The sequence below is a fragment of the Pantherophis guttatus genome, chromosome 9, assembly GCF_059756535.1.
Source record: "Pantherophis guttatus breed Tessera chromosome 9, ASM5975653v1, whole genome shotgun sequence".
NCBI lineage: Eukaryota > Metazoa > Chordata > Lepidosauria > Squamata > Colubridae > Pantherophis > Pantherophis guttatus.
Genome location: NC_142071.1, coordinates 3,565,687 through 3,593,010, shown reverse-complemented (window position 1 = coordinate 3,593,010; position 27,324 = coordinate 3,565,687). Strand labels below are relative to the sequence as shown.

General features: G+C 46.7%; 1 protein-coding gene across 1 annotated transcript in view; it reads right to left on the bottom strand.

Annotated features, from left to right (window-relative positions):
* The window catches only part of SEMA4C (semaphorin 4C), a 103,977-nt gene that overhangs the window by 9,067 nt on the left and 67,586 nt on the right, over window positions 1-27,324 (bottom strand). The window contains exons 4-14 of the mRNA XM_034435217.3: window positions 26,808-26,870; window positions 21,148-21,246; window positions 20,942-21,038; window positions 19,259-19,375; window positions 16,083-16,234; window positions 15,106-15,281; window positions 13,254-13,398; window positions 12,253-12,475; window positions 6,196-6,311; window positions 4,874-5,031; window positions 4,005-4,075 (exon numbers count right to left, since the gene is read on the bottom strand). Of these exons, the coding sequence (XP_034291108.2) occupies window positions 4,005-4,075; window positions 4,874-5,031; window positions 6,196-6,311; window positions 12,253-12,475; window positions 13,254-13,398; window positions 15,106-15,281; window positions 16,083-16,234; window positions 19,259-19,375; window positions 20,942-21,038; window positions 21,148-21,246; window positions 26,808-26,870 (1,417 nt within the window). The remainder of the gene's footprint in view (window positions 1-4,004; window positions 4,076-4,873; window positions 5,032-6,195; window positions 6,312-12,252; window positions 12,476-13,253; window positions 13,399-15,105; window positions 15,282-16,082; window positions 16,235-19,258; window positions 19,376-20,941; window positions 21,039-21,147; window positions 21,247-26,807; window positions 26,871-27,324) is intronic.

The window sequence follows — 27,324 nt, the reverse complement described above, 5'->3', positions numbered from 1 at the left end:
GTCTACAAGGATTTAACACATGGGGCTTTGCAATTTGAGACCGGAGGCAATAAACCCTCCTGTCCCACGAACAAGGAAGAAAAGGCAACAGCTGCTGTCTGTTCCCATAAGCACCGGGACTCCATTCAGACAAAGTCTTCAATCCCATCGTGGCTGAGCAGCGGATCACCTCCAGCGCGCCTCCCACCCGGCTCCCACGGAAGATGTAGGCGACAGCGTGTAAACGCTAAAGGGAGAAGGCTGGGCCGCATCTGCGCCGACAACGCAACAACTGCTGCGCTCACGGAACGTACAACAATTGTTCCCACCCGTCCTTGTGATGCTTGTTTCCCTCCAGCATCTGTTCGTTTCTCCGACAGATAGCGCTTCGGAGCAATTATTGTTTCCATGCTCTGTTGAATGTAACATATTTTTGCGGGTATTTATCAGCTCCACTGATGGAGCTATATTTATATAACATATAAATCTGTTATATAAAATATATAAAATATGTTATATTCCGTGCACTCTGAAACTGCAGGTCGTCCCTGACTTGCCTATCCCAAAGACGTGGGATAGGCTGATGTGGAATGTGTGGTGGTGTTAAAGATCTCGTCGCAGGATGTAAGCTGTTCTAAGTAAAGCTGCCTTTTGCAATTGACTGATGGTGATTTTGTCAATGCTGATTTTGCTCAAAGTGTTGCTTCAGCTGTTTTGGGATTGTTTCCAAGGTGCCTGTGATTGGTGTTATCTTGGCTTTCTTTTGCCACAGTTGTAGCAGTAGTTGTTATTGTTGTTGTTGTTGTTATTATTATTATTATTCGTTGCACACTTGGCCAGATGTTCAGACTGGATTTGGCATTTTTATCCACCTATTGAGGAGTCCTATTATTATTATTTCATATTCTGGGTATAGTAACTTTGCTTTACTACACTGCTACAAACAGTATGTTTTGTCGGCACCCGTTTAGAGTCAGATGATTGAAGGGTCCTAAAACTACTTGCAATAAACAAAGCAATGCATTTAAGAGGAAGACAGGCTGACAAACAGAATACAGGATGATGGAAGGGATGCTTCTTTCCCCCAAGGAGCTGGGAGACAAAACAATTGCCTTCCTTTTTTAAAAAAAAACCTACTTCAAATATGCAAGGATAAAAGATTCAATGCACATCTGCAAATGGAAAACGGAACTTTAAAAAAAGGGAGGGAGGGAGACAAAGATAGATAGATAGATAGATAGCTAGATAGATAGATAGATAGATAGATAGATAGATAGATAGATAGATAGATAAGATAGATAGATAAATAGATAGATAGATAGATAGATAGATAGAAAAAGAGATTGAGAGAGATTGAGAGAGAAAGAGAGAGAGGAAGAGAGAGAAAGAGATTGAGAAAGAAAGAGAGAGATTGAGAGGGGGAGAGAAAAGATTGAGAGAGAAAGAGAGAGATTGAGAGGAAGAGAGACAGGGAGGGAGAGAGCCTTGATAGTACAGTGGTTTAGTGCACCCTGTTATTAACACAGCTGCCTGCAATTTCTGCTGGTTCGAATCTCTCCAAGGCTCAAGGTTGACTCAGCCTTCCATCCTTTCTAAGGTAGGTAAATTGAGGACCCAGATTATGGGGGCAATAAGCTGACTTTGTATAAATATACAAAAGGATGAAGGCTATTGCTTAATGCATTGTAAGCCGCCCTGAGTCTCTGGAGAAGGGCGGCATATAAATCAAATTAAAAAAAAAGAAAAAAAAAGAAAGATTAAGAGAAATTGAGGAGGAGAGAGAGAGAAAGATTAAAAGAAAGAGGAAAAGAGATTGAGAGAGAGAAGCAGATTGAGAGAGAAAGAGAGAGACTGAGAGGAAGAGAGACAGAGACAGGGAGGGAGAGAAAGACTGAGAGAGAGAGACAGAAATTGAGAGAAAAAGAGATTGAGAGAGAGAAAGAGGAAAAGCGATTGAGAGAAAGAGAGAGACTGAGAGGAAGAGAGACAAAGAGACAGGGAGGGAGAGAGAGAAAGATTGAGAGAGAGAAAGAAAGAGAGAGAAAGAAAGAAAAAGATTGAGAGAGAAAGAGAGAGACAGAGGAAGAGAGACAGAGGGAGAGAGAGAAAGATTGAGAGAGAGAGAGATTGAGAGAAAGAAAGAGGAAAAGAGATTGAAAGAGAAAGGGAGATTGAGAGGGAGAGAGAGAAAGAATGAGAGAGAGAAAGAAAGGGAGAGAAAGAAAGAAAAAGATTGAGAGAGAAAGAGAGAGACAGAGGAAGAGAGACAGAGGGAGAGAGAGAAAGATTGAGAGAGAGAGAGATTGAGAGAAAGAAAGAGGAAAAGAGATTGAAAGAGAAAAAGAGATTGAGAGAAAGAGAGATTGAGAGGGAGAGAGACAGGGAGGGAGAGAGAGAGAGAGAAAGAGAGATTGAGAGGGAGAGAGACAGGGAGGGAGAGAGAGAATGAGAGAGAGAGAGAAAGAAAGAGAAAAAGATTGAGAGAGAGGAAGAGAGAGCGAGACAGGGAGGGAGAGAGAGAAAGAGATTGAGAGGAAAAGAGAGAGAGAGAGAGGAAGGGAGGGAGAGACAGAGAGAGAGACAAATCAAAACTCACAGCAGCCCCCGAAGCCTGCGCTGCAGGGTTGCTAGTTGCTAAGAATGTGGCGCACGTTCCTGTTCTCTAGTTTATGAGGTATGAGCCTGCAGCTCGCGTTTGATGCGCAGGTAATACTATGCGGTATTGTCTGCCACGAGCACCCAGCCGCTGTGAGAAAGCGGTGGCAATCACAGGGCTGCCTGCACGAGCGGCGACACTTTTGATCCTGCCCAGAGTTCATTTTGACTCACTCGCTCCGCCAGACAAGCCGAGGACCTCTAACCACTCTTCTTCCTACCTTCCAACCACGCAGAACTGTTCAGACAACAAACTGCACCGTTTTGTTTTGTGTGGATAAATCCTAGACTTCTAGATATAAATACTGGGGGTTTCTCAATATTTTTTTTTTTAAAAAAAATAAGTGTTCCGACTCAAAAGCCCATCTTCATCGCCATCCTTGAGCTGGCTTTTTCAAAAGGCCGCCATTGTGTCGATAAGAGCTTCAGGGTTTTATTTCAGGACACTCAAGTCAATAGGCATAAAACTCGCGTGCCCGCACACGCAATCAAAGAGGAGAGAGCGCTGAAAATCAGCCAAGGGCAGGGGTGAAATCCAGCAGGTTCTGGAGAACCTGTAGCGGAAATTTTGAGCAGTTCAGCAAACCGGCAGCGGAAATTTTGAGTAGTTCAGAGAACCGGCAAATACCACCTCTGGCTGGCCCCCGAGTGGGGTGGGAATGGAGATTTTGGAATATCCTTCCCCCAGGAGTGGGGAGGGAATGGGGATTTTGCAATATCCTTCCCCCAGGAGTGGGGAGGGAATGGGGATTTTGCAATATCCTTCCCCCAGGAGTGGAGAGGGAATGGGAATTTTGCAATATCCTTCCACCAGGAGTGGGGAGGGAATGGGGATTTTGCAATATCCTTCCCCCAGGAGTGGGGAGGGAATGGGGATTTTGCAATATCCTTCCCCCAGGAGTGGGGAGGGAATGGAGATTTTGCAATGTCCTTCCCCCAGGAGTGGGGAGGGAATGGAGATTTTGCAATATCCTTCCCCCAGGAGTGGGGAGGGAATGGAGATTTTGCAATATCCTTCCACCAGGAGTGGGGAGGGAATGGGGATTTTGCAATATCCTTCCCCCAGGAGTGGGGAGGGAATGGGGATTTTGCAATATCCTTCCCCCAGGAGTGGGGAGGGAATGGGGATTTTGCAATATCCTTCCCCCAGGAGTGGGGAGGGAATGGAGATTTTGCAATGTCCTTCCCCCAGGAGTGGGGAGGGAATGGAGATTTTGCAATGTCCTTCCCCCAGGAGTGGGGAGGGAATGGAGATTTTGCAGTATCCTTCCCCTGCCATGCCCACCAAGCCACGCCCACAGAACCGGTAGTAAAAAAAAAATTGGATTTCACCACTGCCCAAAGGGTTGACATTTGTTCGGAGGACTGACCTGGTCTGGTAGAACGCAAGGGGTTACACATCTTGGGCTCCATCCCCAAATCTTGGAACAATATTGAGGTCCTGTAAAAGCGAAAAACACATTCGTCGTATGATTTGGGGCGTGTGAGAAAAAGAACAAGGGTAGGCAACAAGCCCTGAGGAATCATTTAAGGCAATGTTTCTCAACCTTGGGTGCTTGAAGACGCGTGGACTTCAGCTCCCAGAATTCCCCAGGCAGTGCTAGCTGGGGAATTCTGGGAGCTGAAGTGCATGTATCTTAAAGTGGCCAAGGTTGAAAAACACCGATGTAAGGATTAGAAAGAAAAGGACCAAACCCAAACTCGCTGTCGGAGCTGCCACAACTCTGAATAAAAACGATCCTTGCCTCCATTTGTTGAGAAAGGTATAGTTTATTAGAGATCAAATATATTGCATTGGCTGCAATAACTACTGTTTTCGTCAGTCCAAGAGTAGTTTGGTATGTGGCCCCCTCCTTTTCCCAGCTGAGTGACCTTGAGGCAGCATCTCAAGGAGATGCAGCAGTTACTTTCATTTCCCCAAGCATTCCCCCCTTCACACAGCTCATGGGAGTCTGTCACCCACCCAAGCATTTCCCCCCTCTTCACAATTCATGGCTGTCACCCACCCAAACATCCCCCCTCCCCACAGTTCATGGCAGTCTGTCACCCCATAGTAGCTGAGTACAAGCAAGCGTAAGGTGGCAGCTGAAACTCACAGGTACAAGTTCCCTGTTTGAATGCACTATTTAGCATTCAAAGGTTAACAAGCCTTATTTAGAAAGACCAGGTTTCTAGATCTTATGATTACAGGGAGCAAAAAGGCTCTGTAAAGTGCCCCAGGTGCCCCTTTGCATCTTACCCATCGTATGCATCAATCCGGACGCAGCGACTTCCGTTCCAAGTCCAAGCACAGTAAGGATCCTTGGCAAGAATACAGTCCGAGCACGTCTTGTACTTGCTGCAATTGGCCACGGGGACCTGGATGACTTGTGTGTTGGAGCCGATAAAGAGGACTCTCTGAAAACAGAAGAGTTACAGGTTGTCCTTGCTTAATGACTGAATGAATGAACAAACAAACAAACAAACAAATAAATAAATGTCCTTTGCAAACCCAGTATCAACCCTGAAGTGTGCCTGCCTGAGGCCATCTTTGAGGCTTCGTGGTTGCCACAAAGCGAAGGGGGGGAGAAAGGGAGGTGGGAATTTTAGATAGCTCGGCTTGGCCGTCAAAATAAAAAAAGTTCTTTTGCGGGAACCAAGGTCACTCCGACAAGTGGCAGAGAAGAGGAGGAGTGAAGTAACCAGGCAACCTGCTAACACTCTTCCCGGTCATATTGGACAATATGACCAATGACGGGAAGGGGGAACGTTTACTTTTTAAAGAGGTGAAACCCGCGGGGACTTTCAGAGTTGGCTTTTACCACTTGTGCCGATACGACGTATCCAATAAATGGCTTTTTGAGGAATCTACCTGCCTCAAGAGTTCTGCTTTCAATGGGTGCGTTATTTGGAACGCGGACACCCAGACAGTGCCTTAGCCTGTTGGGTGACCCAAACCATCACACTAAACCAGCTGATTCACTTGGGTGCAGCCATGTGAGGGGAAACCCAGACATTCTGGTAAGCCACCTTGGCCTCGGGCTCAGCATAGTCTGCAAATCTGGGCCTCTCCGCTATGCCGCGCCTTCCCAGTTCCTGACGAGTAACTTTCTCCTCTTCTTCGATGGCTTTTGTTCTGCCAGATCCTTATCACCGACAGGCGCCTTTGCATACCAATTATCAGATAGAAGATAGTGGCTTTAAGCTGCCGCATTTATTCTGGGTTGGGTTGGTGAGGACAGCCCTGGGATGGACGCATCAGTACTATCTGAAATGTCAACTTTATCCCAGGTATCAATTTTCCCTAGGAGTGTCTACAGAGGCCCACCATAACACCCCAGGGATGTGTCTGAAAGCACTGTCACACAAACGCAGCCTCCGAATTCCTACTTCCTGATGCAATAAAACTCATGGCACATGCGCCATGGCATCTCTGTGCCCAGGTCAGCCTGCCAGCTCCCTCCTGAGCCCCACCTGTTTTCCCCCATGGCAGTAGGCCTTCCGATTCTTCGCAAACAGGGTGGCCAAAGACTTAAGAATTCTGGAAAGCTTTAGAATTCACCATCTCTGGACCTTTCTTACCTTCGGCACTGATAAGACAAGGCTCTTGATGGGTTGGGCTTCCTCAAAAACTTGCAGTTCTTCTATGAGATGGACACCTGAAGGCAAGGCCACCGCTTTGTGCAACCAACCGTTCTCTACAAAAAAATAAATCAGAGCAGGTTTTTCAATTCAGTGACTGCAAGAACCTTCCCCTCCTTAGGAGAGTTCATAGCTTGGTGGGAAAACACCAGCTTTGCATATGTCAATCCCAGCATCTCCAAAAAGGCAGAACTAGTTCAGGGATGACTCCTAGTCATTGCTGGGAACTAGCTGGACCAAGTTTTGACTTAGCAGAAGACAAGCCACAAGGGGAAACGATACGGAAACCATTTGCTGTCCTTAGATCTGACCGCTTCCTGTTGTGGCTCCGTCCTCCGAGCCTATCTTAACGGAGGAAGAAGGCTCCGAAGATGAAGGAGAGGAGACGGCCAGGCCTCCCTCTCCAGGACCCTCCTCTCTGGCAATGCCTCCGGAGGACACCGAAGGCCAAACGATAGGCTCAGAGCCAAGCACGTCCCCGCAGCCACAGGTGGACAGCGACGAGGAAAATAAGTGCTGGCTGGACCCTCGCCAGAGGCGCAGGGAGAAACGTGCGCAGCAGAGGGGAAGGCGTGCCAGAGATTAGCTGAATCACTGGACCACACCCCACAGGCTATAAAAGGGAGTGTGGTGGCCATTCCGACTCTGTGACGGACAAAGCTAATCTCTGGCGAAGCACTTTGCACCTTCGGACACAACACCTATTTTGCTGTGGATTTAATTACGAACTGGACTATTCAAACTGTGTGTATTTTTGTCTGTGTTATCGGAGTAAAAGCACTTGGCAGGCAGCCACGGAGTTGCTGCCAAGTTCCTTATCACTGACGTTGTGTGTTTGAAGAGTTTATTTAACCCTCGGCTGGCTGGTTGTGTGTGTGCTTGGTACGGGGACAGAACACTTCCCTGTCTCATCTCATTTTTTGTTTTGAAAATGCTTTTAATGAAGGGCAGGTGCCTCCTCAGGAAGAGGTGGTCTCACAAACAAGCTGGTCCTATAGAGTTTTAAGGATGACCATCAGCCCCGTGAATTGCACCCAGAAAGAAACCGAGGAGGCGGTGCAGCTGGCGCAACTGCAGTGTGACGTGAATAAATCAAGGAACACCCAAACACTGAGCTAACTGCCACATTCTGGACCAGTTGCAATTTCAGAAGGTCTTTCCAGACATGTATATAGCATGTCAGGAAGTGACCAAGGCACGAGTGATTGTGAGCAGGGCCCCCCAGTCTGGGGGCAATTGGCACATAAACCATGTAAAAAACCCTCTTGCCATGGCTACCACCTGCTCTTTGAGCATGAACCCCTGTTCTGACCTAGCTCCCTGAGATAGTAAAAAGCACACAATTAGTCCCCAAACCCCTCTTTTTATTTCAACAGCTGTGAATTCTGTTCATTCACAGCCCCTAATGAGTCCCAAGCAGTTTGTAAAGAGTCCAACAGAAGTCTGCCACAGTCCTTTGGGATAAGGCTGATAAGCACCCACCTTTATCTCCCTTGACATGCTGCCAAAGACCTAATTGTCAATTAGCTTTGCAACGCTACACGGAGCACAGAGTCAAAACAGAGCTTCAGAATTTAAACAAACCAGCATGAACAAAGTTGCTTCCTGCAAAGGCTCACATGCCTTTGCTCCTCCTTTATGTCTTATGGGAGGGGCCAATCATCTCCAAGCCTTACTCCTGAGTTGTCCCTTTGCTTTAGCTGCTCTTCCTTCTGGCAGCTCTGCGCATGCACATACTGGGAACAGGCTCCCCCTGTTCCTCTGCCTCACTGACGTCAGACTCTGGAGGCTCCGGAGTCAGCACATAACTCCCAGATGGCCCAGGCCCCATCACTGCCTCTGATGCACAGCCCTCATCCGAGCCTTCCCCAGACTCCAGGACTAGCCCATGTTCCTCCCCAGACTCCTCACTGTCCGATTCTGCTGCCAGCTCCGGCGGACCAAAACAGCCCCAAGGAGAACTCCCAAACTGTGTACCAACTCTGTCCAGGGATGTAACAACCTCTCTGAGAGTCAAAGATGACACATCAGCAGACCTCAAGGGACCAAAACCTCAAAGCAACTCTCTTCTGCTAGGGTTGAGTCAAAGGCGGGTTCCTTCCCGTCTAAAGCCTCACATCTCCAGGCACTGAGTCAATAGGATCACTTGACTGCAGAGCAGGAATCTAAGGCTGGATCTCTCTCCTCCCCACCAAAACCCACTGGAACTTAGCATGGGGAAAGGAAGAGAACCACTGCAAAGCAAGTGCCTCCCACTTCTAATCTCCCGAGCAGGTCCAGAAGGAGACCACATTTGATGGTACCAAAAAGCCAATGAGAGATCTATGAGCGACCAGGATAATTGCACCAATATAATCCTGATCCCTCCAGAGATTGTCCACAAGTGTAACTAATGCCATCTCAGTATGGCACCCCAGCCTGAAAAGAGTCTAGATAATTTGCTTCCTTCAGGGCCTTTGGCATCGGAGTGCCAATCACCCTCTCAACAACCTAGTCTCCAAAGCAGCCGAAGGCCAGACAAGGAATAATGGATGGAAACTGATCAAGGAGAGATTCAACCTGGAAATAAAGGAGGAATTTCCTGACAGTGAGAACAATCAACCCATGGAACAGAAGTTGCCTTCAGAAGTTGTGAGAGCTTCATCACTGGAAGCTTTCGAGAAGAGACTGGACTGCCATCGGTCAGAAATGGTGTAGGGTCTCCTGCTTGGGTGGGGGGTTGGACTAGATGACCTACAAGGTCCCTTCCAACTCTGTTAATCTGAATCTATCTAAGATGATCAAAGACTTGGCGACTAAAACATGAAGAATGGTTGCAGGAACTGAGCCTGGCTCGTCTAGTGAAGAGAAGGACCAGGGGAGACAGGATAGCAGAGTTCCAATTTTTGAGGGGCTGCCACAGAGAGGAGGAAGGGGGTCAAGCTATTTTCCAAGGCACCTGAAGGCCAGACAAGGAATAATGGATGGAAACTGATCAAGGAGAGATTCAACCTGGAAATAAAGGAGGAATTTCCTGACAGTGAGAACAATCAACCCATGGAACAGAAGTTGCCTTCAGAAGTTGTGAGAGCTTCATCCCTGGAAGCTTTCAAGAAGAGACTGGACTGCCATCAGTCAGAAATGGTGTAGGGTCTCCTGCTTGGGTGGGGGGTTGGACTAGATGACCTACAAGGTCCCTTCCAACTCTTTTAATCTGTTTAAAAAAAAACCCCTTCTTTAAAAAAGGAAACGTTTAAAAAGTGGGCCAAAGTTATGCAACCTTGTTGAGAGTCCAAGGATGGCCTCTTGAGAAAGGAGCCCCACCATCACTTCCTTCAGGGCAGGTGGTATCACCTCACCTCCCCCAAATTAAGGCATTAGCTACCACTTGGACCCAGCCGGGTGCCGCCTTCCAAATTCGACCAGCTAAGAGAGGCATGGCTTCCGAAACAGAGAACGCAGGACAATTTTAAAATTGCACAGTTTGAGAGTCGGATGGCCATTTAAACGCTTTGAGTAAACAAACAGCCTCTCTTGCCAGATGTGTCCAATTCCCAAACCATAAATGGCAACTTAGCGTGCCTCCATCCCTCCAGATGAAGGCAGTTCAGCTTCCCTGCATCCGAGCGTCCGTCATAATTATTGCACTGCCCGCCAGACTTAATCTAGGCTGGCTTCAATTAAAGAGACGGCGGTTTTTGCAGTCCAGCTAGATGAAACGCAGGAGGCCCGCGTTTCAAATGAGCTGTTGGGGTTATTGCAATTTTTTTTTTATTTTATTTTTTTTACTTCTTTGCTTTTGCTGTTCTTTTTGGGGCTTTAATCACTTTCTGCTGAACGCATCAAAAGAAGGATTTGTTTATTAAAAAAAAATAATAATCAGCTAAGTGGTTAGAAGAAGCAATTAAAGACAGCGCTGCCGCCGACTGAAAATGCTCCTTGATGAAGAGAGTTGTGAATTACTCACTTTTGAAATTGCTAATAATAAAAACGGGAGAGGAGAAGAGCTCGGTCTCCAAAGGGGCATTTTGCACTGGGTTGACAAACAGGAGAAAAGGGCTTCTCGTCCGTCCCACGAACCCTCCTTAAAAATTTGTCTCCTGCCTCTGATCAATTTTTAACTAGCAGAACTGAAGGGAAAATATCTGCCGGCGCCTGGCAGGATAATGCAAACTATTTTTTCCGATTAACTTTTATGAGAGAGTCGGCAGTTGTTGTTTTAGGGGAAACGGGGAAAAGTATCACTTAAACGCTAACATAAAAAGGCTCGTGTGTGCCCAGGGTGCGACGGCACAAAATGACTTCCTCGTTTTGTGCTTTTGAGTTGGTTTTCGACTCCTGCCGATGACAGTTGGTGTCACTAACTTAACAGCTGCATTGATTCAGGCTTAACCACCGTGGCAAGAAATGATGCAAAAGGGGGCGAAACTCACTTAACGGCTGTCTCGCTTAGCAACAGAAATTTTGAGCTCAATTGTGGTCATAAGTCAAGGACTGCCTGTATAAGGAGAAATCCATTCAGTCTTCTTGGCAGGACTTTTAGAAATGTTTTGCTTTTATCTGCCTGGATTGAGGGCCCAGTCCAGTATCACATGCCCAAGGTCAGCTCCAGCTGATTTTCATCTGGCCCTGCTGCCCCTCCCCTCCCAGGAGTCTCCACACAGCTCGTTTTGGATGCCAGATAAGTACCGGGCTTGTGCGGAGGCTCTGGGAGGGCGCTTTTGGCCTCCAGAGCGCCTCCGGGGGGGTGGGGGAGGCTGTTTTCACCCTCCCCAGGCTCCAGGAAAGCTTCTGGAGCCTGGGGAGGGCGAAAAACAGGCCTGCCGGGCCCACCAGAAGTCGGGAAACGAACCGTTTCTAGCCTCCGGGGGGTGGGGTGGGGCCTTTTTGCCCTCCCCAGGCTCCAGGAAAGCCTCCTGAACCTGGGGAGGGTGAAAAACGGGCCTACCGGAAGTCTGGAAACAGGCCGTTTCCTGTCTCTGGAGGCTTCAGGTAGGCCTGCTAGGCCCAAAAATGTGTGTGTGTATGTGTGTGTGTGTGTGTGTGTGTCGTGCGCACATGTGCGGGGGAGCATGGGGGGATCACACGTGAATGCACGGGGGTTGGGGGACATTGAATTATGGATGTGGGCACACACACGCCTGACCCCCCCTGCACTCCCCCCGCTTTGGCATGCGACTGCAAAAAGGTTAGCCATCACTGCTCTATACCATTTCAGACAAATGGCTGTCCAATCTCTTCTTAAAAACTTCCAGTGTTGGAGCATTCACAACTTCTGGAGGCAGGTTGTTCCACTTATTAATTGTTCTGTCGGGAAATTTCTCCTTAGTTCTAAGCTGCTTCTCTCCTTGATAAGTTTCCACCCGTTGCTTCTTGTCCTGCCTTCAGGTGCTTTGGAGAATAGCTTGACTCCCTCTTCTTTGGAGCAGCCCCTGAGATATTGGAAGACTGCTCTCATGTCTCCCCTGGTCCTTCTCTTCATTAAAATAGACATACCCAGTTCCTGCAATTGTTCTTTTTATGTTTTAGCCTCCAGTCCCCTAATCCTCTTGGTTGCTCTTCTCGGCACTCGTGATCATCTGGTTTCTATCCCCTTCCCTTTAACCACTGTGTCAAACTGGCTCTTGATGAAATAACTACGGTTAGAAATGGATCATGCAGCAAAATGTAGCTGCCAAAACTTTTGACCCAGCGAGACACTTTTTTTTTTTTTTTTAAATTGATTTATATGCCGCCCTTCTCCGGAGACTCAGCGTGGCTTACAATGCAATAGCCTTCATCCTTTTGTATATTTATACAAAGTCAGCTTATTGCCCCCACAAACTGGGTCCTCATTTTACCTACCTTAGAAAGGATGGAAGGCTGAGTCGACCTTGAGCCTGGCGAGATTCGAACCTGCAGTAATTGCAGGCAGCTGGTCTTAAGAACAGGGTGCTTTAGACCACTGTACTACCAAGGCCCCTGTTATGTGGACACCACCGCAATTTTGACCTCTTTCTGACTTCCCTCCGCCCATACCTGTCCCGATGTACAGCACTTCGTACGGTTTGCCATCCAACCCGTGAACTCTTTCCACCACGAGCTGGGTGAAGTTGGCATCCTTCTTGACCAGCAAAGGCTGGTTGCCCTGGGGGGGCACGGCCTTATCCATCAGAGGATGCTTCTTGGCAAAATTCAGGGTGTTGTCTGGGAGCTCCAGAGAAGTGGAGAAACTGTTGTACCGGTGCCAATCCGTGATACACTGGAATAACCAAAAAAAGACAATAGGAGCAGGATTTACATTAGAGCTTCACGTACGGAAACTTAGCAAAAATTTGTCAGTTCAAGAGGAGGGGTTTCCCTGACAGGGATGGGCCAGAAGAAGTGGGTCCTGACCCAGCTCTCCAAACACAACAAACCCTCTGCAGTTAACTCAAATATTCCCGTTATTAGGAGCCCCAGCAAAAAGTTTCTCTCTCAGCGCAGGCTAACAAGTCTGTCCGCCAAGGAGGTGAATAGTTGTCTGCCACATCTATTCATCTCCGTCCCCCGTCTTTTATCCCCCAGATCTAGGCTTTGCTAGCAGTAGTGGCTCTTCCATCCCGAGGACCGGCCCATAGATTTCCACTGTTCTCCTCTCCTCTGCCTTCTGCGCATCTGCATGTCAGACACTGGACCCAGCTGTTCCTCCTCTTCCTCATCAGCCACCTCCAGACCTGGAGGCTGTTGACTCTCCATCTGAGGGCTGACGGCCGGCCCAGGCTCCTCCTCTGTTACTCTCTCTCTGCCAGCTCCATTCCCTCTTCCCCCTCGGAGCTCTCAGGTTGCCTTGATGCTGGCCCTGACTCCCACGCCTCCTCCTCCTCCTCCGATTCGGCTGCTGGAGGGGCCGGCGGCCAACAGGCCACAACAAAGTGTGATTATCTAGGGTTGTGTTTTTCAACCTTGGCCACTTTAAGATGGACTTCAACACCCAGAATTCTCCAGCTAGCAATGCAGGGCGGGTGGGTTTCCTGCCTCGGTGGGGACATAGGACTTACAGCGCCCGGACGGGGAATGGGTTCCTGGTCTGAGTAACGAATCCACTTCTGAGCAATTTCACTGTATTCCTTGTAGGGACCTTCAAAGACTTTTTGCACATCCAGGATCTGGTACTGGCAAACAGCAGAAACATCTACGTCTCCCCTGCAGGAAATCAAAGAAAACGAGGCAGTTGAGGGTTCAAGTTTGAGAAGGTTTATTCCTGTTAAGAGTTCCCCAAACTTTCCAGCTTTGCCGACCGGCGGGAGGGGATGATTCCGAGAGTGCAAGCACACAGCACCATTTGCACAAGCGGCAGGCACACGCACACGCTGCCTGCACAAATGGGAGCACGTACACGCACACACACGTTCACCCACTACTCACACAAATGGGAATGCATGTACGCGCTCTCCCATCACTTCTGTGGGCCTGGTTCTGAACAGCTCAAGGCCCGGGAGTGGACTGCGGCCCTGCGGGATTGGGGAGCCCTGTGTTATATCAATGCAAGTGAGACAAGGGGCTCTGCAGAGAATAGAGTAGAGTAGAGTAGAGTAGAGTAGAGTAGAGTAGAGTAGAGTAGAGTAGAGTAGAGTAGAGTAGAGTAGAGTAAGGGGCTCTGCAGAGAGTAGAGTAGAGTAGAAGAATAGGAATAGGATAGAATAGGAATAGAATAATAGAATGGAAGAATAGAAGAGAAGAGAATAATAAAATAGAAGAGAAGAGAATACAAGAAAATAATAGAAGAGAATAGAAGAATAGAAATAGAAGAATAGGAATGGAATGGAATGGAATGGAAGAAGAGAATGGAAGAAGAGAATAGAAGACAATAATAAAATAGAAGAGAAGAGAATGCACAATAATAGAAGAGAATAGAAGAATAGAAAATAGAAGAATAGGAATAGAATAGAATAGAATAGAAAATATAGAATAGAATAGAATAAAAAATATAGAATAGAATGGAACAGAATGGAATGGAATGGAAGAATAGAATGGCAGAATAGAAGAGAAGAGAATAATAAAATAGAAGAGAAGAGAATGCACAATAATAGAAGAGAATAGAAGAATAGAAAATAGAAGAATAGGAATAGAATAGAAAATATAGAATAGAATAGAATAAAAAATATAGAATAGAATGGAACAGAATGGAATGGAATGGAAGAATAGAATGGAAGAATAGAAGAGAAGAGAATAATAAAATAGAAGAGAAGAGAATACACGAAAATAATAGAAGAATAGAAATAGAAGAATAGGAATAGAATAGAATAGAATAGAATAGAATAGAATAGAATAGAATAGAATAGAATAGAATAGAATCTGGAAGGGACCTTGGAGGTCTTCTAGTCCAACCCCCTGCCCAGGCAGGAAACCCTCCATCACTTCAGACAAATGGTTATCCAACATCTTCTTAAAAACCTCCAGTGATGGAACACACACAATTTCTGGAGGCCAGTTGTTCCACTGGTTAATTGTTCTCACAGTCAGGAAATTTCTCCTTGGTTCTAAGTTGCTTCTCTCCTTGATGAGTTTCCACCCATTGCCTTCTTGTCCTGCCCTCGGGTGCTTTGGAGAAGAGCTTGACTCCCTCTTCTTTGGGGCAGCCCCTGAGATATTGGAGAATATCTCAGAGAATGGTGAATAAAAGGTCCCGACAGTGTGATGCAAACTCTCCCTGGTTTTTACCCTTTCTGTGGGATGCACAGAAAGGATTCCTTCACGGCCTTAATGGAGCACAAGCTCACTTCTTTTTAAAAAGGGGAAATGAATCTACCGGTGTCTCCCACTTAAAAACAACAACAACTGCAGCCAACCTTCAAACGTATCAGCACTATTAAGAGTCTGCGCTCTCTGAAAAACCACGCCGGGCCTTACCAGCGCGCTTGGAAGACCCCAAAAAAGCTGGTTTCGCGCCAGTGATCGCCGTTCAGCGTGTAGGTCCCCTGGATTCGGTTGAAGTGCAGCTGCTGCTCCGGAATCGAGCACAGCAACCGGGCCTTCAAAAACGTCGTCCATCTTTTCTGCAAAGTACGGGCACCGCCGACATCGCCCTGCACCGACCGAAAAAAAAAAGAACGGCGTTTAAGCTCCCCTCTGTGCCCGACTGGCGTTGAGATGCTATTTTCTTGCCCAACCAGGAGCGCCAATCACTGCAATTCCCATGCCAACCTCTAGAGGGAGTCACATGAGGAAAGACCGTAGGACAGTGGTCCCCAACCCCCGGTCCGCAGACCGGTGCTGGGCCGTGGAGTACCTGGCACCGGGCCGCGCAGCGGCCGGGGGACATGGAACGCTGCAGCGCAAAGGCTCCTGGGCCGTGCGCAATGGGCCGTGCGCAAAAGCTCCTGGGCCGTGCCCCTACCCCTGCGCGCGCTCAGCGGGCCGCGGAGATAAAAAGGTTGGGGACCACTGCCGTAGGACACCATCACCGTACGTTACCAGGAAAGTCCTCGACTTACGACCACAATTGAGCCCAACATTTCTGGTTGTTAAGCGAGACATTGGTTCAGTGAGTTTTGCCCCCATTTTACGACCTTCCTTGCAGCGGGTGTTAAGTGAATCTGGACTTTCACCTTGACTTTGCTTATCGGAAGGCTACAAAAATTGATCTCGTGACCCCAGGACACAACAATGGTCATAATACACGCTAGTTGTCATGACCCTGGGACACTGCAACCGTCATAAATCTGAAGCAGTTGCCAAAGATCCGAATTTTGGACGCAGCTTTCAGATCCTAGCCCAGGCCATTCCCATCTCCCCTAAGATTGTTCTAGAAAAACTCAGTCCTCAAGATTTGTTCAGAGATCCTTCCAGCCCTGAGGGACACCAGAAAGAGAAGCACCACTGCCTACCTTGCAAATCCGAGCCACTCGGGCTACCACCTGGTCAATGTCGCAATCATATTCCACCGCTCGCTCGCTGAAGAAGAAGTAAACTTTGTCGTCATCTCCGATATCGCTGCCTTTGCTCTCCTGGACGAATGCTGAGCCCACAAAGTGGGGTTCTGCAGAGAGAAAAAGGGTCGAGATAAATACCGTATTTCCCCCCCCCCGAAAAAACAAGGCCCAACCGGAAAATAAGCCCTAGCATGGTTTTTCAGGATGCTCGTAATGTAAGCCCTACCCCAAAAATAAGCCCCAGTTAAGATCATTAGCCAGACGGAGGCATATAGTACCGTATTTCCCCCAAAATAAGACCTAATGCAGCTTTTGGAGCAGAAATTAATATAAGACCTGGTCTTATTTTCGGGGAAACATGGTAGAGGCAACTAGATCCCCTCAATTCTCACCAAACAGACACGCAACAATGTTAATTCAATTTTTTTTCAAAAAACAGAAGAGGAAAAAAAATAAGAAAATTACAAAACACAAAAAAGAAGGAAAAAGAAGCCACAGGATATGAAATTCTTATCTGCGCACACATCCAGAATTCGTTCAGATGCGTACAGGTCATCCTCAATGTAAAATTTATGTCGTTAAGTGAGGCCTTTATAAAGCGAGTTTTGCCTCATTTTACAATCTTTCTTGCCACCGTTGCTAAGTGGATCATTGCGCTTAACAACAAATGGTTGTTAAGTGAATCTGGTTTTCCCCATTGATTTTGCTTGTCAGATGGTCGCAAAAAAGAGATCACATGACCCTGGGACCAGTGGTGGGTTTCTACCAGTTCGGGCGAACTGGTAGCGGCGGTGGTGGGAAGCTCCGCCCACCCATCTGGACGTCATCACGGATGCTCTGCGCGTGCGCAGAAGCGCCGAACGCTCACAGTTCCGAACCGGTAGTGAAGGTAAATGAAACCCACTACTGCCCGTGACACTGCGACCGTCATAAATATGAACCCGTTGCCAAGCATTCAAATTTTGATCACGCGAGTGTCGAGCACAGCAGCAGCTCGACACACGTACCGGAGGGGGAGAGGCCTGACGATGCTGCCACTGTTGTGTGAACAACGGTGGCAAGTCACTTTTTTTTAGTGCCATTGTAACTTTGAACGGTCATTAAATGGACTGTTTAAAATCATGGACTAGCTGAACGTGAAGTTTTACGGAACCGTTTCAGTAAAAAGACAGCCGTATTTCATCGTAAACACCCATAGATAATTCAGCATTTAGAAGCCACTCATTCATGAGCTGTGAGTAACAGCAAGTCTTCCATCCTCTGAGTGTTTGGGGACTATAAATTCATCTTCCAAATGTCGAAGGGCTAATCTCCTGGCCTTAAGAAGCGTCAAACATCCGCTGATCCGTGTCTACCGTATAATCCAGTGTAAAAATCTTGCAGGCCCGTGTAAGATCTCTGCCTTCTCGAGTTAAAGGAGTATGAAATCTCCTTGTCAGATGGGGCACCTAAATCATCTTAAGATCATGTCAGGGGTCTCACTTGTACACGACACTCCTGGGGAGGGGCTGTCTTTAAGGCTCATTTTGTTCCGGGAAACCCAATCGGTTATAAAACTCTCGTCTCCCCCCCGGTAGATACCGTGTTCACACACACCCCAGAATGTTCTCTACCAGCCCACTTTCCTTGTGCGGTGGGCACACTTCCAAAGCAAACCCTGGAGTGAAGCCACACACACACACACACACACACACACACACACACACACACACAAACTCATCCCCAATATTTTTATTTTCTAAAAATGCCAGCGAGAACAAGAGCCAGGAATTAGATGGTGCGTTGCTTTACAAAATGTCAGAGTTGGGCGGCGTCAAAAAAAATTGAACGTATAATAAAAATGTCAGCTTCCCGCTGATTTATTTTCAGTTAATTAAAACAAAATTAAAAGTAATTTATCGCAAAGACGGCCTACGCCCCTGTCCGGATGAAAGAGAGGGCATAGTAGATTCAGTGCGAGACCTCTGCTCAACGCCAGGGATGGGCATGGTGACAACTTCCTGTGCACCCGCTTTCTAATCCAGATGGCAAATTGGCAACAGTTCCACAATGTACTACTCCGCAGTTATCAATAGATGGCGCCAAAGAAACGGCTGCCAGGAGATGCAGAGAACCCAAACTCTTTGTTGCCATCTAGTGGCTATTGAGTTTTCTGCCACAATCCTGATCTTAGAAGCCCAGCTAAATCCCACACTCGTATCACATGACATCCACCATATTCTGAAAGAACATCACGGCCTGCCTTCAATAACATGCTACGTCACAGGCTGGGTTCTCAACATGTATTGACCAGACCGTGACCATACTCATCTGAATGCAACCTAGCGCGCTATGCCAATCTAGCCAGTGTTGAAGACACAACGATGAGTGTAAGTGACTCCAAGCCAAGCCCTGTAGAGCAATGCAAACAATTGTTCTGATCTAGGCTTCCCCAGCAGCACGAAGCCGAGTCCTCGTCCCGATAAACCCCTTTTATTTAATTTACAGTGAATTCCTCTCCAGCAAAGTCTTTCCTCTCCCAGTCTTTCAAGATAGTTCACAATTACCGACCTTTATCAGGTTTGAAGAGTGGCCAGGCCAATATCTTTCAGACTCCACACTGTAGCCGACAATACTTGGCAAGAATGCAGGAACAGATCTTCACCCAAATGAATTAATTGTCTCCTGCAAACTCCCCTCCCCTTCACTCTCCTCTAGTCCCTGTGGGAGGGGCTATTCACCATCCACCTGTGGCTTTACTCCTGAGTCGACCCTTGTTCTTTAGCTGTTCCCTTCGTCTGGCAGCTCTGTGCATGCTCACACTGGGAACAGGACCCAGCTGTTCTTCTCCCTCACTGATATCCGACTCTGAAGGCAGCTGACAACTGTCAGACGGCCCTGGCCCCCTCTCTGCCTCCGATGCAGAGCCTTCCCCAGACTCCAGGACTGTCCCATGTTCCTCCCCAATCTCCTCACTGTCAGATAGGCTGGCAGCCCACAACAAAATAAGCAGCATATACATCCAATATGCAGTGCGTGCATACTGATCCTCCCACTGCCCAGCAACGGAAAACGTTGGTTCACAAAGGAAAATCCTTGTGTAACTACGCTGAGGAGGTCCATGGAAGAAACATCCCCTTTTAGCATCTCACCGTTCAGCCACGTAGGCAAGTGCTCGGTCTTGACGGGATACTGGGGGCCCAGGTTGCGCAGGATCACAGGATCGGTACCCAGGAAGTTGTTGTGTGTTGCGGAATACAACTCTTCCTCTGAAAGAGGCAAGGAAAAGACGTTAGCCCAGCTAAAGGGCAAACCTGGAGCTCCTATCGGATTCCGAAGAGTAGATAACGCTCGACTGTCAAGAGGTCATGTTTCTCAACTTTGGCAGCTTTAAGAGGTATGGATTTCAATGCCCACCATTCAGGACACAGCATATAAGCGATACTCGACCTGTATTGTCAGGGATGCTACACATCCTTTCCGTGATCTGTTTTTCTTTGTTACCTTCTGGGAGGGGGCTTCGCGGCATCCGAAGCAGAACAACTAGACTCTGTAATAGCTTTGTACCATTAAGTGCCAACCTTGCTAACTCTCAAGAGTTTTTAAAGTATGCTATTGTGTTCACCGAATAAAAGTGACAATAGAGTTTATGGCCTCTCCCTCTCCCTCTTCTATTCTGTTCTGTTCTGCTCTGTTGTCCTGTCCTGTTCTATTATTTCTTAATTCCAATATTCTATTCTAGATATTCTATTCTATTCCGTTCCATTCCATTCTATTCTTAATTCCAATATTCTATTCTATTCTATTCTATTCTATTCTATTCTATTCTATTCTATTCTATTCTATTCTATTCTATTCTTAATTCCAATATTCTGTTCTGTTCTGTTCTGTTCTGTTCTGTTCTATTCTATTCTATTCTATTCTATATTCCAATGCTCTGTTCTGTTCTGTTCTGTTCTATTCTTTATTTATTTTATTTATTTATTTTATCTCGAATTTATATACCGCACCTTCTCCCGAGGGACTCAGGGCGGTGTACAGCCAGATAAAAACATACAATATAAACATTAAAAACAGTTAAAAGGATATATATTAATTTGGCCCCAATTTAAGATAACAGACCAATTAAAAATTAAAAAATATTAAAAAATATTCTATTCTAAATTCCAATGTTCTGTTCTGTTGTGTTCTGTTCTGTTCTGTTCTGTTCTGTTCTGTTCTGTTCTATTCTATTCTATTCTATTCTATTCTATATTTCAATATTCTATTCTATTCTATTCTATATTTCAATATTCTATTCTATTCTATTCTATTTTCTGTTCTATTCTATTCTATTTGCTGCGGTGGCGCAGTGGTTAGAGTGCAATACTGCAGGCTACTTCTGCTGCCTGCAATTTGGCAGTTCGAATCTCACCAGGCTCAAGGTTGCCTCAGCCTTCCATTCTTCCGAGGTGGGTCAAATGAGGACCCAGATTGTTGGGAGCAATAAAACCACTTCGAGAGAGCTGTAAAAGCACCATGAAGTGGTATATAAGTCTATGTGCTATTGCTATTCTGTTCTCCCCATCCCATCCTAGCCTTTTATCTTATCCAGTTCTGGAAACTGGCTGGGAAATTCTAGAAGTTGAAGCCCAGGCCTCTTAAAATTGCCAAAGTTGAGAAACCCTGGGGTTACCGTGAGTAAAGCAACTAGGCAGGAGAAAGTCTGCAGAAGTTGGATCTTCCATTTTGACCTTCTGAGAAATTATCCTCAGCACGATAGCCACATCATTATCTCCTCTCCTTTAGCTCCAAACCGAGCATACACAAACACAAAACTCCTGATGGTCACTTACCCACAATGAGGCTCGTGTATCCCTTGGCAGGATCGTACGGACACTTTCCCTTCCCTTCCTCGAAGGAGAACCTGTCCAAGGAGAAGGTAGCCAGATCCTGGAAAAGGGCATGGAGGAAAAAAAAAAACACAGTCTGTTAATAAACCCCCCCCACGACGACCCGAGCTTGCTCCAAGCAAATCATGTACGGAAAAAATTCTACTCACAATGTAGCCACATTTGGGCTGGAAGGCGTACGTGCCACAAGTGTACATATGGGAGCTGTTGTAGGTCTGGAGGAAGCGGATGTAGTTGAAACATTCGGTCTGGGGAAGGAAAGAAACAGGTTTGTTAACAAACCTCCCCACAACCCACCTGTGCGCCCAAGAGAACCCGCGCTGAGCGTTGGCTTTCGCCGTTGCACGAGATTCAACATCCTGAAATTGTAGCCGTCTTTTAACAGCGGGTAGCTAATTCTCAAGGCGGCCGAGATTGGCTTGAAGTGAAAAAATAAAAGAGAGGAGAGAGAGAGAGAGATCAGAGAAAGCTGAGTGGAGAAAGGAATTTAGACATCAGAGGGAAAGCTTCGGCAGCCTGCAGCACGGCCCCTCCCCGATTCTTAATTTTAAAGAGCATCTTTAATGGAAAATGCAGAGCGCACCTTTTCCAGGGCAAAATGTGTAACTGCGGCGGCTGCAGTTAGCAGGGGGGAAAAAGCAGCCAGCATTTAAGTCAACCCTGATTTATTGTACCTTTTTATTATTATTATTATTATTATCTTTTATTCATTAAACATGAAACTCAGTCAACTTTTCGTCGGGCCCTAAAAACTTATTTTTTTTCAGTTAGCCAGTCTGTCTTGATTTTAGGGTTAGTTTTAAAATTTTAATATTGATTTTAAATTGACAAGTTTTAAATTACGGGCCAAATTTATAAATTATTTTAACTCTATTTTTAACTGTAAATGTTATGTATAGATGTTTTTATTTTGGCTGTTCACCGCCCTGAGTCCGAAAGGAGAAGGGCGGTATAGAAATTTGAATAATAAATAAATAAAGAAATAAACTGAGTTATCATTATTATGATCTCTTTTATTCATTAAACATGAAACTCGGTCAACCGAACGTTTTAAAATGTGTCACAAATACCCTGAAAATAAGACATCCCCTGATAATAAGCCCTATTGGGCTTTTGAGCACATGTGCTAAAATAAGCCTCCCCCCACCCCAAAAAAATAAGCCCTCCCTAAAAATACTGGCCCTAAGAACTATCAGGACACCCCTTGGTCATGTGATCAAAATTTGGGAGCTTGGCTACGGTCATGAATTTACCATGGATGCGGTATCCCAGAGTTGTGGGAATGCAACTTTCCTAGCTGGCTTCTGAGAAACAAAGCCAATGGGGGGAGTCGGATTTGCTTAACAACTGCATAATTCACTTAACAACTGTAGCGATTTACTTCTCAGCTGTGGCAAAAAAAAAAGGACAGAGAAAATCACAAAATTGGGCACAACTCACTAAACAACTGTCTGTTCTGCCTCAGCTACGGACCCCAAAGAACACAGCACGCACAAAGTCGGTTCAAACCTTAGTTTACTAAATAAACCAGTCTTTTACAACAACGGCTGTTAATTAACTTTCTTAACAGCCTACAAGAATCCAAAGAATAAATAATCGTAATCTTACTATGGTTGGCAGAAAGCCCAGAAGCAATTTGCAGGAAAGTGATAAGAGGACTAAGATCAGGACGGGAAGGAGAGTGAACGAAGTTGTTCCCTGCAAATTGCTTCAGTCGGCATTCCTCCTTAAATAGACTAAGGGAGTGGCCAATTAGTCCCAAGCCTTACTCTCGAGGAGACCTCCTCTTGAAGAGCCACTCCTGCCTTTTGGCAGCTCTGTGCGCCTGTGCATCGAGAAGAGGCTCCTCCTCTTCTTCCTCTTCATTTATTGGAGGTTCTGAAGACCCTGGCTGAATTCCCGCCTCTGGCACCACATCTTCTCCAGCCTCATTGTCTGACTCGAGTGCCAGCTGCACAGGCTACTGGCGCATCACCACACCAGCCCCCTTGCTGTCGGAATCAGCTACTAGCTGCACAGGCCATGTACGGGCCACAACACCGCCTTGGTTAGTCACTGAAATTTTGGTTCCAATTGTGGTCATAAATCAAGGACCTTCTGGAACCAGTCTTCTTCATCTGGCATCCTACAGCTCACCTAGCATAATTCTCTGTGTCTAATGGGGAGGGATGAATCAACTTGGGATCTCCCATCTATTTTTAATGAAAGTTACTTCTGATTAATGAAAAAAATTACTCTGGGCTATTTAAACTGATATTAAATATACATGATTTGATGAAAGTAAGTGCTCCCAACGCCAGGACTTTCCAGAATAATATTAAACGAGAAGCTGAAAAGATGAAAAACTACAAAATGCGACACAGACTGTGTCCAGCAGTGTAATTTGGGGGTGTTTTTGCACCCTTTAGGTCAGCAAAGAAAGAATATGGGTAGTTCTTGATTTATGACCACGACGGGTTCCCAATTTTTTGTTGCTAAGCGAGACAAGGGTTGTGAATTTTGTCCCATTTTACAACCTTTCTTGCTGCTGGTTGTTAAGTGAATCACTGCAGTTGTTAAGTTAGTGTTCTGCCCCAGCTACGGACCCCAAAGAACACAGCACATACAAAGTCTGTACCAAATTCAATTTACTAAAATAACTCAGTCTTTTCCAGACAAAGGCTGTTAACTTTCTTAAAAGCCTACAAGAAACCAAAGATAAAGTAATCACAATCTTACTAAGGTTGGCAGAAAGCCCAGAAGCAATTTGCAGAGAATCCAGACGTGAAGGAGAATGAACTAAAGTTGTTCCCTACAAATTGCTTCAGTCGGTGTTCTTCCTTAAATAGGCTAAGGGAGTGGCCAATTAGCCCCAAGCCTTACTCTCGAGGAGACCTCCTCCTGAGGAGCCACTCCTGCCTTTTGGCAGCTCTGTGCGCCTGTGCAGAGGCTCCTCCTCTTCGTTCTCTTCACTTATGGGAGGTTCTGAAGGCCCTGGCTGAATTCCCGCCTCTGGCACCACATCTTCTCCAGCCTCCTCATTGTCTGACTCAAGTGCCAACTGCACAGCCTGCTGGCGCAGCACCACACCAGCCTCCTCGCTGTCAGAATCAGCTACAATCCGCACAGGCCGCTGACGGGCCACAACACTTAGTAACGTGGTTGTTAAATGAATCTGGCTTTCCCATCGATTTTTTCTGGTCGCAAAAAGGGATCACATGACCCCGGGACACTGCAACCGTCGTAAATATGAACCGGCTGCCAAGCGTCCCAATTTTGATCACATGACCGTGAGGATGTTGCCAGCGGTGAAATCTGGCTCGCCGAACCGGTAGCGCCAGCGGCGGGAGGCTCCGCCCACCCGCCAGAACAACATTACGTCCTGGCGGGTGGGCGTAATTTTTTTACCTTCTGCGCATGCGCAGAAGAGGCGTGCGCGCGAAGATAGGTGGATTTCACCGCTGGATGTTGCATGAGTGGTGCGGTGGCCTAGAGGTGGAGCCCTCGCCTCACAATCAGGAGACTGTGAGTTCGATTCTAGTTAGAGGCAGATATTTCTCTCCCTGTGCACACTGAGATTATATCTGCTGAACAAAACTCCGCATTGACGACAGGAAAGGCATCCGGCCAGTAAACACTCGGCTCCATTCAGTTGCCCAGACTCCACCCCGCCAGAAATTATGGGGTCCATTAAAAGGAGATGATGTCCATGGCGATGTTGCAACGTTCCCAAATTGTGAAAAACGGTCATAAGTCACTATTTTCAGTGTCGTTCGGTCACTAAACAAACTGTCGTAAGTCAAGGACTACCTGTATTTTATCTGCCCTTAGCAGCAGCCAGCATAGCTACTTTCTCAAAAGCTACTCTCGGGGTGAAAAGAATTATCCACAGAATGAATACATCACTGAATGGGGTTAACAGATATAATTATAAACAGATCTGGAACATGATTTCCCCTGTGAGACGGCGGAAGTAGCTGAATTGACTAGAAAGCTCATCGTCCCAATATTCAAAGTCCTTAATCATCTAGGCCATCTCAGAGCCTTGTTGGCCAACTGCAGAGAAGCCACGCTGTCACGGAAAGGTTCCCCAGCCACTAGGTGTAGTACTGAACATCCTAATTAAGGGCCTTTTTACCTGCCGCAAACTACAAACTGGGTGAAAAGGGAGCTATAAAATGTGCAGTGCTAATGTTGACGAAGCTCCTATCAAGTTGGAGAGAAGAGAACCAGCATCGTAGTATGAGCCTCGGTAGCGCAGTGGTTAGAGCGCGGTACTGCAGGCTACTTCTGCCGACTGCCGGCTGCCTGCAGTTCGGCAGTTCGAATCTCACCAGGCTCAGGGTTGGCTCAGCCTTCTCAACCTTCCGAGGTGGGTAAAATGAGGACCCAGATTGTTGGGGGCAAGAGGCTGACTCTGTAAACCGCTTAGAGAGGGCTGCAAAGCACTGTGAAGCGGTATATAAGTGCTATTGCTATTTTCCTTCCTTCCTTCCTTCCTTCCTTCCTTCCTTCCTTCCTTCCTTCCTTCCTTCCTTCCTTCCTTCCTTCCCTCCCTCCCTCTCTCTCAGTGGTTAGGATGCAGTATTGCAAGCTAACTCTGCCCACAGCCAGGAGTTCGATCCTGATGGGCTCAAGGTTGACTCAGCCTTCCATCCTTCCGAGGTGGGTAAAATGAGGACCCAGATTGTTGGGGGCAAGAGGCTGATTCTGTAAACCGCTTAGAGAGGGCTGTAAAAGCACTGTGAAGCAATATGTAAGTTAAGGGCTATTGCTATTTACTTTCCTTCCTTCCTTCCTTCCTTCCTTCCTTCCTTCCTTCCTTCCTTCCTTCCTTCCTTCCTTCCTTCCTTCCTTCCCTCCCTCCCTCCCTCCCTCCCTCTCTCTCAGTGGTTAGGATGCAGTATTGCAAGCTAACTCTGCCCACAGCCAGCAGTTAGATCCTGACCGGTTCAAGGTTGACTCAGCCTTCCATCCTTCCGAGGTGGGTAAAATGAGGACCCAGATTGTTGGGGGCAAGAGGCTGACTCTGTAAACCGCTTAGAGAGGGCTGTAAAGCACTATGAAGCGGCATATAAGTCTAAGTGCTATTGCTATCAGCATCTCAGAAGCTTAGTGATCAAAATGCTACCGATGCAATAAATATGGTTTGGGATTGAACTGTGGATTCCTTGTTCCTCTCTGAGCTCTGTTGTTTGCCTGCAGATGTTTCATTACCCAAGTAGGTGACATTTTCAGTGTGTCACTGCATCATCGGTGGATGATGAGGTTATTTGCCTGGGTAATGAAACATCTGCAATCAAATGTCTTTGTAGATTCTCGGGTCATCATGGTGTTTGTCCCAAAGGTGTTTTTTTTCAACTGGACTTTCTGGTTTTTCTTGGAAGACATTTGAAGCTTCTTGGATGAGAAGCGAAACGTCTTCAAAGAAAAACCAGAAAGTCTAGTTGCCTCCTGAAAAAGCGCCTTTTGGGACATCTGCAACCCAACAACGCAGCTCAGAGAGCACCAAGGGCTACATGAATGCAGAGAAGCAGAGAAGCTTTTCAAAGCATTTTTTTAAAAAAGCCTCTCTGACGATCCCAGCTGAGTTGCCTGATCGGCAGAGGCTTTTCAAAGCATTAGGAAAAATGCTTTGAAAAGTACATTACATTACCCACTCACCCCACCAAGCCACGCCCACAGAACCAGTAGTAACGAATTTTACATTTCACCCCTGGTCTGGAGGGGTTGGACTAGAGGACCTCGAAGGTCCCTTCCATGTTCTAACGTTAAGAGAATTCTACAGAAGGGAAAGACCAAACGTGGAGTTTTTCCAGAAAGTGCTTACCTGATTACTTCTGCCTTTTTGGATGCATTCTGCTTTTCTCTCCGCTGGAGCCTCCCAAAGTATCTGCAAAAGAACAATTATTCCTCTTTAATTACCCTCTGAGCAACAGCATTTGAAGGTTGACCCCACCCTGTTCTCACCAGCCTGGGGTTGTGCTGCCAGCGTTGACGGGAAGGCAGGCTGATTTAGTGCCCATAAACCCCAAAGGGACCTGCCCTTCCATTAATGACCACGCGGACAAGGCAGATCCTATTTATTTAACCGGGAATTAAAAACAGCCAGCAGGATCATCCCTCACAAGCCCAAATCCACCTGTCTCTCGTAGATCTTTATACCTTTGGCTTATAGAGTGAAGTGTTTTGCAGGCGTGTACAAATTCAACCCATAAAACCAAGGAAATTGGTGAGTTTCAAACGCACCAGGCTATCCAAAAACAAGATTAAAAGAGAAGAGCGCCGGCACGTGGGATTAAACGTGGATGCTTAGTCTTTAAGGGACCTGGGTTCCATGTTTGAAA